At 34.1% G+C, this 13238-nt stretch overlaps 2 protein-coding genes across 2 annotated transcripts; one reads left to right on the top strand and one right to left on the bottom strand.

Annotated features, from left to right (window-relative positions):
- Positions 1-6882: 6882 nt before the first annotated feature.
- LOC135118785 (uncharacterized) lies at positions 6883-8900 on the bottom strand. The gene is made up of 3 exons (XM_064041657.1): positions 8697-8900; positions 7436-7583; positions 6883-7043 (listed from the first exon to the last, which is right to left on the bottom strand). Exons 1-3 carry the CDS (start codon positions 8898-8900, stop codon positions 6883-6885), a joined length of 513 nt encoding a protein of 170 aa, XP_063897727.1.
- A 1662-nt stretch (positions 8901-10562) lies between these two features.
- On the top strand, positions 10563-12999 carry LOC135118786 (uncharacterized). Its single transcript, XM_064041658.1, has 3 exons — positions 10563-10660; positions 10784-10984; positions 12173-12999. The coding sequence occupies exons 1-3, from the start codon at positions 10563-10565 to the stop codon at positions 12498-12500; spliced, it is 627 nt and encodes a 208-aa protein (XP_063897728.1). The 3' UTR covers positions 12501-12999.
- The last annotated feature ends 239 nt before the right edge of the window (positions 13000-13238 follow it).

Here is a 13238-nt window from a genome sequence, read left to right on the forward strand (position 1 = left end):
GATAAGTTTCTTGAACATTCAGATATAAATAAAGCATTTTCTTCCAATAAAGCTCATCCGATGTTTTGAACATGGATTTTTCAAAATCTCGAATCCATTCATGTAGAATTTTCTCCAAAAGATTCACAAGAAATATAATGTACATCATATTAACATCAAAAGAAATTTTAAATAATATCCCAAGATTTTCAAAAATGTCGAACCATTTTGTTCCCATGGAAAGAAAAACATGAGGAACTAAGAAAAAGGCCCAAATACAAGCAATTGTTGTCCAGTTGTAGACGGTTAATCTTCTGAGATCTTTGCGGTTAATTTTGAGAATCCTAAGTGCGTTTTGAACATTCAAGATCAGCAAAATGTTATGGTAGCTGTGGATGATGTTTGTGCAGTAAGTCAACAAGATGCCAAATAAAAAGATGATCAAATCCAACGTGGCGTTTGTTTGGAGTAAGGAAAACACAAAACTGCCTAAATCGATGCCTTCTACAATAAGACGGTAAGACACACGAGCTATCAAGAATACAACGCAGAAAGTAATTCCGATGTAGTTGTACATATTGCTGTTAAAAGTTATAAAGTTATCACGGATGGTGTATTTTTTACCAATCCATAAAGCTGTCATCAAATTGAATGGCTTCAATACTGATTGCAGATCTTCTTCTATAATATTGTCAAATAGAACTTCCTTATATGCAGCAGGGGAAACTCCATTAATAAGAACTGCTTCTCCAGCACACTTGAGTTTATTTCTGATATACATGTACATGTTTAATACACTACACATTTGTCAAACGATGAACTAGAATGTTTTAATTCGGTACCACTTAAATTAAATGATGTGCTTATGTTTACATTTCATTTGCTTCTTAGGGAAAATTGTTGTTTTTGTGACCTTTGAACTTGATGTGGGTATCATTCATGACTGTTTTATTATATTCTGCTCATCTGGCTGGCACAAATACAACACAAAACTCAATTTTCTTAGACATCATTTACCTAAGTATGATTTGAAAGGAATTAGTCATCAAAATTAAGAATTATACTGATGATCTATTTTCTAGGTTATGTATAGCATGCATGGTTATGGAAGCCGACCGCAACATAATTGGGAAAAAGGCTCGGAGGATGTTGTATAACATGGCTGATTACGGAAGCATCGTCATAATTTGGTAGGCTTGTTGTATTGGAACACCAACTTTTCATTATTTCCTAATATCTGTTTTAGGTATAGTTTGTTTGTATAAGTTCAGCAAGTTCATCCCTAGTTTTAGCCTGACTTTCACTCTATTTATGTAGGGTATTTAATTCAGTCCTTAATTCTGTATTTACTGTATTCACTTCGAGAATGATCTTAAAAAAATATTGTCGGGTATTCACTCTTAAACTGCTACGAAAGTAAATAAATAATGAAAAATCACTATGAAACCTATATATATTAGTATTTATTATGTATATATATTGAGTATATTAGTCAGTTATTTCACAGAAAAGCAAACTGTAATAGTACAATAACATAGCTTGCCAAAAGTCCAGTCAGCTTTAAGGGTAAAACTCCGTCTACGTAGAACAAGCCACAAGCGCTCATCTTACTGAATGTTCGATTCGTCTGCATAACTTTCTTATAAAGACGAGCTTGAACTCCTGAAAGCAATGTAACACGCATGTATAAAAAATATATACTGCATCAAGTTGTAGCTCAATTCAAAATAGATCTCAATTTGCTCTAAAACAGTATTGAACCTCCAACAAGGTGGACAGACGACCGTATAAAGGTCGAAAGAAGACACTGGATGCAGGTCGCCTCCAACAGGTATCTGTGGAGATCTAAGGGGGAGGCCTATGTTCAGCAGTGAACGTCCTATGGCTGAGATGATGATGAGGATGATGATGATGAGTATTGAACCAGGTATTCAGCGTTGGGGTATTCCATTTTTGTAATTTGCTTACTTAACAATGTACTTATTGAAAAAAAGCTATTTGCATTTGCAGATATGCTAAATAAGTACTGAAGTTGGGGTTCAGTCAACTTAAGTAAATTTTTTTCTTACCACTTATAGATGCGACATAATATTGTCGTTAATGTAATCAAATGCCTTAAAAGTAACTAGAAAAAAATGAATTCATTTTTCGTACCTGGACAGTTCTTTTTCATCATAAGTTTTATACATGATATTTCAGCTTCCTCAATAGCTATATAGAACATCTCACATTGCACACTGTGGAGAATTACTAATACTATATCCTTTATCAGCCATGAGGCCGATACAATAGTCACTACGAGGGCCTGAAAATGGTAAATTCATTTTCCTTTATTTAGTCTATACTGTTCCACTGCTGGGCAAAAGCCTGGACCATAATGAATTTCCGTCTATAAAATCATTATCAATTGATATTTACATGCGTACAATTGAACCTTGAAGATTTCGAAAAAGTACTGAACGAGTTTCGAGAAAACATCCGTATTAATACTAAAAATGCAAAATTTTGAATTGAAAATTATGCCATTTATCATGAAGATTGGTCAATTCTAAAGACAAAGATAAACTATGTATTTCACACGAATATTTTAAAGGTAAAAAAGAGATATAGAATATTACCTCATTAACAGATTCCGCTGTATCTGTAATTATTTGTAATCTTGATTCTATAAATCCTAGATTACGTAAAAATACATTCATAGTCGTAGATAAAATCTGTAATGGAATATGACACCAACATGAAATTTGTTTAAATGTATGCACAAATGCGTCTATTGCTACTGCTATGGTTTAAAAGGAACTTACCACTACTTGAAAAACTGTTTTATACAATTGGAAAGCGCTGAATATATTATCATAAATCTCAAAAAGTTGCCCGCAATTCCTATTATTGACTCCATCATTTAATTTCAAAATCACTTTACTCCACTCATTAAGATATTTCCTTAACAGTGTAATTAAACGAGAAGCATAAATAATATTCATATCAAAAACTGCAAACAAATAGTTGCAAAGATATCCTAATGCATCTACTACATCTTGTTCATAATAAGTTATATAATAAGAGGAACTAATGGCCAGGTTGATAGCCAAAAAGATAATAATGTAGATCCAGTTCCAAATGATAAAACTCTTAAAGCTTTTACTGAAATAAATTTTACTGTGAACAAGTTGAATTTTCAAAATGAGCTCTATGTTCTGTTTACTAAAGACGATATTTATAAAAAATAACACAATGGTAGCTATAGAAAAGAAAACTAATTCTGCATGGAATATGAGAAAAACGATCTTGATGCTTTGGACATTATTGAAGTAGGCGGTGTATTTTTCCATGAACATATAACAACCAGAAACGATAACAACTAAACAAACACTCAAGAAAGTCACAATTCTTCGCAAAACTCCATCTTTGAGGATATAGTTATATTTTACGGTGTATTTAGAAGAGCACAGTAGAAGAAAGATTAAGTGGAAAGGATAGATAATTCTGTATACTTCCTTGTTTAAACGACTTCTGGATAACACTTCAGGTTGAGACGATGGTATAAGTATTTGGGCATTTGTTACACTATCCCACATTATATCGATATTTCAAGATTGATGTCAAGAAATATAATCAAAGAGTTGATTTTTAAATTATTTCAAATATATAAAACATAGCACAAGGAAGTAAAAATAGGTGACAACTTCAGATATTATCAAGTTGAAATGTCGTGATCGTGCTGGCAAGCTTGAAAAGCAATTACGTTAAGTTTATTAATATTTATTTACATTGTGTTACGATTTGACTTTAACATAAAAATTTTACTTCAAGCACTTATGATTATTAGATTTGTAGCTGGTCTCAAAACTTATCTTTTTATGTATGGAAAATTCCAATTTCATTGATCAGTGAAATGGAATGTCACTTTTATCTGCATCTTATTTATTTCATTTCATCTTATTTCATCTTTTGCTAAGTATGCAATCAATCCTCAAGATCAGACTCCACCAAGAACAAACGAAGAGTAGAATTTCTCTCTGTTTGAGAAATTAAATTCTATTAATTGTTTAACAGCGTCTCCTTTCCAGTTTTTGTGAAGGGTGAGTCTGAGATTGTATATAAAAGTAAATCTAAATCTATTCTTAAAAAGTAAAAGTAAAGAATAACAACCAAATCCTCTTTATTATCAACAGTAATTTAAAGAAGTGAAAACTGCAACAGTACAACGAAATAACTAGCTATTAGTCCTATGAGACGCATCGGTAGCACAGCATCTATGTAGAACAAGCCACATGCTGTCATCTTAGTGAATGTTCGGTTGGAATGTGATACTTTCTTGTAAAGTCGTGATTGATATTCTGAAAAATAATGTTGATGTATAGCAAAATTTTATATCGGCAAGGGGACTTAAAAAGGACGAATGAAAACATGAAACATATTCCGTTAACCGAAAATACAGTTTTGGAAGTAAAAAAGAAGAAGAAGTAAAAGTAGCACCAAGAGTAAATGAAGATGATGGATATTTGTGTAGCATTAAATGGATTTTGAAAAGAACTAGTATTATTCTCGGAAATTCAGGCAAACATAGTGCTTGTTTTATTTAGGTGTGTGAAGCAATTGATGCGGTCAAAATCTTGAAAAATTGCTTTGTAGATATAAAATATATCTGGCACATACTTACCTGCACACGTTGCATTCATCAAAAGTTTAATGCAAGCTATTTTTGCTTCCTCAATAGCCATGTAAAACCTTTCACACTCCAGACATTGGTAGATTACCAGAGAAAAGCCTTTGCACATCCATTGAATTAAAGCTACGTTAATGGCTAATACCTGCAAAAAATAAGTTATTTATCAAAATATCCGTCATTCCAAAATGTACTGTATACAAAAAGGTTTATTAGGTCCATACAGGTAATGCCGAAATCCTATCTCTGGTAAGCAAAAAAGCAGCTAGAAATGATAGCAGAGCAGGAGAATAACGACAAGGATGAATGAAATGATGATAATGTTCTCTTCAATGACGATCTACAGAAAAGAGCAAAAATCTAAGAATGCAATTACAACAAACTCATCTAAAATGTAATCGAAAAGAACGTATTTGTCTACAAATATTATAAACCTACCATTAATACTAAACTACATATACCGTATACAACGTACTAGGACTACATAATGTTATAAGTATACGTAGATACCTGAGCCTGTCTTTCTTCGGTATCTGCTACAATTTGTAGTCGTGCTTCCAAAAATCCAAGATTACGAACGAATACATGAATAATGGATAATAGTACCTGTAACATAGAATAAAGCACTATGGGAAACCATCTTTCACTATAAACGCAGCAAAGGCAATGTCAGAATCCTACTGATGAAAAACCACCCACACTATCTCTTAAACCCTTTGTAGTAACTTCACAAACCAATGATTTTCAACTACTCTTCAGAACAGCAGTCGTAGACTAGAGCATAGATCCTCTAGCTAGAATGGAGTGCAACTTTCATTAATTTAATATTTTAGGAGTTCACTGAATGTCCTGATTGAAGAGGCCTTAGCCATTGGGACATTGAAATTAGACCCAGCAGTAAATATAACACAATAATTATAAATAGCACAAAAAAGTTTTCAGAAAACTTACCAGTAATTGAAAAATAGTCTTGTATAATTCATAGGCTTCCAAAATAGTTTGATAAATTTTGAACAACTTCACACAATAAGCGTCATTATCTTGATCGCAAGGATTTATTTTCAAAACCATGTGGATCCATTCATAAAGGTAAATTCTCAACAAGTATATAAAGCGGACGCCATATATAATATTTATTTCAAATGAAATGAACAGATAGTTGCAGATCAACAAACAGTAATCGAGGCAATCACTAATTTCATACATGACATGAAAAGTGAGTTCAGTAACAATATTACCAATGAAAACGGTCAAAGCTATAGTCCAGTTGCTTATGATGATTCTCTTGACTTTGTGACTTAAGTTGACATTCTTATGTAAAGTTTGAATAGCGACGGTGAGCAGGATAATTTTTTGGCTCATCGCCATATTATTGATGAACAGTATAATTGAGGCAACGTAGTAGTTTAATGAAACCAGTTCAAAATCGATTACTATGACTGCCGAACTTTGTACGCTTGTAAAGTAATCATCATATTTATTGAAGAGAGAAACACAAGCACCGATTATTAAAAGAAAACATAGACTTAAAACAGATACGAAAATTCGAATCTTTCCATTAGGCGTAATATAGTTATCGCTAATTGTGTATCTAGGAGCGCACAGTAAGAGGAGAATGATATTAAATGGCTTAACAATTCCTTGAATGTCTTCATCAATATAATTGTTCAGTAATACTTCAGGAGGGGAAACTAAGAACATTTCTCTATTAGATTTCCTTTTACATTCTTTTATGGTTCCACCAAACATGTTGACGGTTATTCCTGCTTCCGTGAAATGGTTGATAAGTAGTGTTTTAATTGATAGTAGAGTACTCAGCGTAATGATCATAAATTATTCAGCACATTTCAATGTTTTTGGGTGGTGGGTTTGAGTCTATTGTTCTAATATATTTTGTCATTAAGTAAATACAGTCAATGATTTGATTGGTTCTAGAAACACGTGTGGAAAGTTTTAATATTTTTTGAATTCTAAAATGTTGCAGGCGTCCCAACAAGGGAATCAAAATGCGCTTGGTGGTGTTACTGCAATTTGGCAATATTTGATAATTATTGTAGCCTCTTCACTTATTGAATTAATGAATAAGGCCCAGATAATATATAGCCTATGCCACTGTAGCTTTCTGACAGTGAAAGAATGTTTCAAATCTGTTCAACAGTTTTGGTGCCACTACAAACAAACGAGCAAATAAATGTTTTTTCTTTATTGATATTATTTGTATAGAAAAAAAAACTTCACAAAAGAGCAAACTGCAGCAGTAGAACATAATAACTAGCGATGAGTCCCATCAGACGCGTCGGTAACGTAGCGTCTATATAGAACAGGCCACACGCACTCATCTTACTGAACATGCGGTTCATATGTAATACCTGCTTGTAAAGACGTTTTTGAGACTCTGAAATTAATAATAAAGAAATAATATTAGAAAGTAATTTCTGTAGTTTAAGTTTTCTCTCCAGGAGCTGTATACGTCAGGCTTTTAGAATCTGACGAAAACCTGTCTCGAGATCCTTCTGGAACCCTTTGGACACCAGAGCCAAGTTAATGTAGCAACATGTTTGCAAAGGCGTCCGTATTGCCTAAAGTTCCTAAAATATTAACTGCTTCAACTATGTTAAATCTATCCTAGGTAGTAAGAATTTATAATTTTATTTATAACTAGTTCATTTTACACTAGAAACAAATCTTTGAAATTTATTTTTTTCTCTTTTTAATTTTAAAATTTTATCATTCTTCTATAACGCCTAAACCTTAACATGGTTTTAAACGTTAGATCTAGGTACACACCTGAAGAGTTCTTCATTATAAGCTGAATACACACCATTTTAGCTTCTTCCACAGCTATGTAGAACTTCTCACATTCCATACTTTGTAAAATAACGAGTGAAAGATCCTTGAATAACCAGACTATACCAAAAACATTCATCAACATAACCTAAAACATAAAATACAAGAATTTCATAAGTTATATTCCAAGATGTTTTTAAACAGCAAGAAATCTTCAGTTGTAGGTGTAACCCGTTGTTGTTATATTTGAATATAAGGCTGGCCCCAAGCCTACCGTTTCTTTTCTTTTCTGGCCCGGTCTTATTAATGGATGTCAGCGACTGTGTTTTGGATGGCACGTTCAACTGTAGGTCCTGGCATTGAACATCCTTGGCAGTCGTTACGGGTAGTCAGAAGCCAGTATGTCTGACACCAGTCTTACCAAGGCAAAACAATACGTGTTGCCTAGGTAACTGGATTAAGAAGGTCAAGAAGGTAGTCGCTCCTTGTAAAACACTGGTACTCAGCTGCATCCGGTTAGACAGGAAGCCGACATCAACATAGTTGAGAATAGGCTCGGGAGATGATCTAGCTTCTCGGTTTCAATTCTTCTTTGTTCTAGTAAAAAGCACAGAAATGGTAGGTCTAGGCTAAGCTTCAATGTTACCAGACTCTCTGGAGTTTTTTCATCCATTTGTAAACGTGCCTCCCAATTTCCCAGATTACGGGCAAATGTGACACAAGTTGTGTATAATATCTGTAATGTAAACAAAAACACGTCTTGTTTTTTGTAATTAACTAACTTTTCGATAAGTTACTTATCTAACACTAAAATAATTTCTACATAACATTAGGACCAGTAATTTTTTTGATGAGTTTGAGAATTTTCAATAAAACAAAGGGACAAAACTCTTTAGCTTTATAATATTAGTGTAGGATCAGTTTCACGCGTTAAGGCTACTACACACATGCCGGCGGCAACGCCGCCGGGTTCATGCCGAGCGGCTATGCCGAGCGGCTATGCCGCCGGCAATACAAGCCGCACAAAGCCGTCAAGCATCATTCCAGTTGTGACAGTCACATAGAACGCTAGTGAAGAAACTGATGCCGATAAGCCACGCAACCCGCCGGCATACCCCGGCGGCCATGCCGGCGGCCTTTGCGCGGCAAAGCCGGCGGCTTTGTATGCCGCCGGGTGCACGGCGGCCCTGCCGCCGGCAATGAGTGTAGGCCTTTAGATTTCTAAACTTTTTTATGAACTAAGTAAATGAACACCAATTACCAAGAATTGTGAAACCGCCTTGTACAACTCGAACGCTTGCAAAATATTTTGGTAAATCTTAAACAGCTTGACACAATCGTAACCATCATCTTGATCATAATTTAATCTTGATACCATCTGTACCCACTCTTTCAGATATTTTCTTAATAACACTATAACACGAATTGCATACACTAGATCCAAATCAAATGCTAGAAAAGCCATAGTACACAGCGCTGCTAAAACTAAAGCATAGTCGATAATATAATAAAATTTAAAAAAACTGCACTGAATTCCGGCATAAATAGCACTCGGAATAAGGATGGCTATCCAGTTGCCCACAATAAAATTCTTGATAAGTTTACTTAAATTAATATTCTTGGCAATAGTTTGTATCGTTACGATGAGCAAAATGTTTTTTTGACTGAACACGAAGTTGTTGACCATTATCAAGACTACGCCGACACAGAAACTGATAACCATCAATTGTAAAACTATAGTGACGACGGTAACACTGTAGACACTTGAGTTGTATTCAAGGTATTTGTTTGAGATCATGTAATAGAATCCGACCCCGGTGACATAGGATGCGCTCATACACGATAGAAAAGTCCGCAGTTTTCCATTAGGAGTAATATAATTATCCTGCATTGTGTATTTTGAAGACAACAATAGTATAAATGCATAATTAAAAGGACGGAATATATTTTGTATTTCCTTCTCTAGATAATTATTCAGGCAAACTTCTGGCGGAAAATTTAAAATGTTACGAGGTATTTTTTGCTTTTGTTTAACGTTATTTAATGATTGAAACATGTTGGTAGTAACACAGTCTAGTACACAATATTAATAAACGAACAAAGTTAATTATGACAATTACTTAGAGCCATTGTCTACTATTATAGAAACACATCTTTTTCAAGCCTGTCACCTTGTTTGGAAAGCACACTTCTCCAAGGTGAGTTGGCCATTAATCGTTTTAATCATTATATGAGTGTAACGTGGAAAATTACTTCAATTTACATTAGTCTATATTAGCAAATTGATGCCACTATTAGTGCAAGTAGCACTAAAAAAATAAAATGTTTAATATCGATGGATTAAGGTTGCATTTCAGCTTTGGTTTTCAAGAAATCATGACAACTGATAAGCATAGCAAAATTCTATTGTAACAATGAGGAACTCAATGCTTTCCATCATTATTATTCAACATCTTAATTTTTATTGGGTTCTTTGCAGCAAATCTTCCTCTTCCACGCGGTGATATTTAGTCTTCTTCTCTTCTAAAATACTGCAATACATGCAGTTTCAGCTTAAAATAAAATTAGGACTCAAATATTCGGAAAGAGCAAAAAGTTTTGCATGTTGTCATTTATGACCTAAGATAATTTTCACGTATCAAGTAATTTGGATATAAGAAATAGATGTTCGATAGAATAACTTTTTGAATTTCATTACTGAGATAATTTTTCAAAAGTATCCTAGTTAGATACAATCTTTAAATCATTTTTCGTGTATAAAGAAAACTCAGCATGACAACAACTTTTGTTTCAAAGCCATTAATAGTAAAGAACATTGATTATAAGGAAATCAATAAAATAGCACTTACAATGATTGTTTCAGTATTTGAAATTATGGATTTAGTATTATCAAAAAGCAAAACCTCATTCAGGCTTCTTTCATCAATCTGTAGTTGGATAGTTCTCAAGCTTTATTCTTTACGGCAATGTGAATTTCGAAAATCAATTTATAGATATAAAAAAACACATATCGACCAACAAATTCTGAAATAAAGTTAAGGATCTAAATTCCAAAATCATGGTTATAACATTTAAAACAGTTTGTGATAAAAGGAATAAAAAGATTAAAGTTAAGCCCAGAATTAACATGCCTACTGAAGCAAAGCTTAAAAATGAAATTGACAAAGATTTACAATCAGTTCTAAGACCACTAAATTTGATGCAAGATCTTTTCGTCATGGCCAAGTATAAAATCTCTGACAACCGCATCCAAAAAAATACTCTCTTTTACAACTTGCTTGGTATCATTTGTTTAATTATTTATAGACTAGTGAACTTTTATAAAATTACCGTATCATCTTTGAACAGAGATTGGGAGGGTACGAGATTTTTTATTTATATGAGCAACATCAACGATACTATCTTCTACACTTTCGGTTTTGTTTTAAACAACTGTGTTAACATCTTCTACAGTGATAGCAATATACTGTTGGTATTAAAACTTCAACAAGTTAATAGAATCCTCAAGATTAACAGCAAACACCTTAACAGTTTGATCTCCTTCTATTGGTGTTTTATCATATCTTTCTTCATCAGTCATATGTTTTTTGAAATGTATTTTCTTTTTCAATTTCCTGTGTATACAATGTACGGTGTTTTACTAAGTTTTGCTATCTTAACCACCGACATTAATATTATCTATGCTTACTTCCTAATGAAATTGCTGAATAAAACGCTCAGAGTATGGATTGAAGACATTCAAAAGTTAAGTTTGGATACATTTTCTATCAATGAGTCTTACTTGATTGAGATGTTTAATGCGTTTGAGTATATATTAAAGGTTTATAATGTCATAAGGAAGGTATTCAAATTAATGGTAAGTTATTGTTTCATATTAATAATGACGGAAACTTTTGTTATTTTTGTATGTTATTCGTTCTTCAGCTTTATTATCGTCGAAATTAATGTCATTTCCTTGTCACTTCTAGGTGACATTCTATGTGTTCAACACGGCTTTCCATAGTCTGCTCAATATACAAGCACTTCTGACTATCAAACAAATCTTTACGAAAGGTGGCACTTACGTAAGTTTTTGAATGTAAAATAATTTAAATTGGTTAAAAAATATATGTAGCTGGCTGTTACCTAATAATAAAAAATGTTATTCAAGCCAGTTTTTTAATGTCATTTGACCCAGGCCCCCTTACGATGCATGGATAGATATGGCATACTGATGATTTAAATAGACTGAAGAATAAATAAATAAAATGCCTGTAAAATGGCATGAGTAAGATATTCATATGATGAGTGGTAGAGAAGAAAGGAAGAAAGAAATATTTTTATATGGATAGCTTAATCAGACTTACAGTCAGTTGCACAAACCTCCATTTGCAACTGAAGGTATGACGGATAGTAAAGATAATCGAAGATTGTTATTGCCAATTTCAGGTAATCGTTCATGCTATCATCAGTCAGAGTTGGGTTGTCAGAAACATAGTTTTGATTATATTATTGAGCGTCGAGTGTGAAGCGTTTTGTAGTGCAATGAAAGATGTTGATTGTACTTGTACCAATCTTCTGAGATCACGAGATTGTTTCGGTAAGTACAATTTTCACGTCGTCAACGTCATCGTCACAGCCTAAATACGTAAATTAATTGCTGGACAAATACTTCCACCAATTTGGCAGAATTCGCCCATAGGTTTTAGAATTTTTGGTAGAGAAATGCTGAACTGTATTAGACCTTCAGCCTTCCAGGAGTGGAATGGCGACGTGTATAAGGAAAGCGGCAAGAAGCATTCTAGGAGAATCAAAAGGGAATGGAGTGATAGAGAAGGAAACTTGGTGGTGGGTGGAAGAAGTGCAGAGTGTATTAAAGGAAAAGAAGATGAAATTCAAGGAATGGCAGCGGACGGAAGACAATGATGATAGTGAAAAAGCACGAAAAAAGGCTGAATATGATGAATGTAAGCAAAGAAGATTGTGGCTGTTTCAAGGGCAAAAGCGCACGAGAGGATGTATGACTCTAGATAGCCCAGCTGGTCAAAATGACTTTACCGATTGGTTAAATCTAGGGAGAAAATGACAAGAGATGTATGCCAGATAAGGTGTGTAAAGAATGGAGACGGAACGGTCCTTTCGAATGATGTGGAGATTAAAGGTAGGTGGAAGGAATATTTTGAAAGACTGATGAATGAAGAAAATGAGTGGAGCGGTGTGCTCCATCATAAAGCGGTGAACGAGGGCCTTGTAAGAAATGTATGTGAGGATGAGGTCAGATTAGCAGTGAATGGAATGAAAAATGGAAAAGCGATAGGGCCAGATGGAATACCAGTGGAAGTGTGGAAATTATTAAAGATGGATGGATGGAAATGGCTGGCTTTATTCTTCAATAAGTTGTTGCAAGAGGAAACTATACCAGACGAGTGGTGCAATAGTTTCCTGGTGCCCATTTTTAAGAACAAGGGTGATGTGTTGAATTGCAACAACTATAGAGGAATAAAGCTAATGTCACATAGTATGAAAGTGTGGGAGAAAGTTATTGAAAGGAGGCTGAGAGAAGAGAATGATATCGCACGAAATCAATTCGGTTTTATGCCTGGTCGGAGTACAACGGACGCTATATTCTGTATTCGCCAATTGTGCGAAAAGTACAGGGTGCACACAAAACTTGCATATGGTGTTCGTTGACCTCGAGAAGGCATATGACCGGGTGCCTCGTGAGGTTTTGTGGTGGGCCCTTGAGGAGAAAGGTATACCAGGGAAGTATGTGCAGTTGATCCGAGCGATGTACGGCAGATGCCGTACAGAAGTCCGGTCCGCA

This window comes from Helicoverpa armigera, chromosome 25 (assembly GCF_030705265.1).
Source record: "Helicoverpa armigera isolate CAAS_96S chromosome 25, ASM3070526v1, whole genome shotgun sequence".
NCBI lineage: Eukaryota > Metazoa > Arthropoda > Insecta > Lepidoptera > Noctuidae > Helicoverpa > Helicoverpa armigera.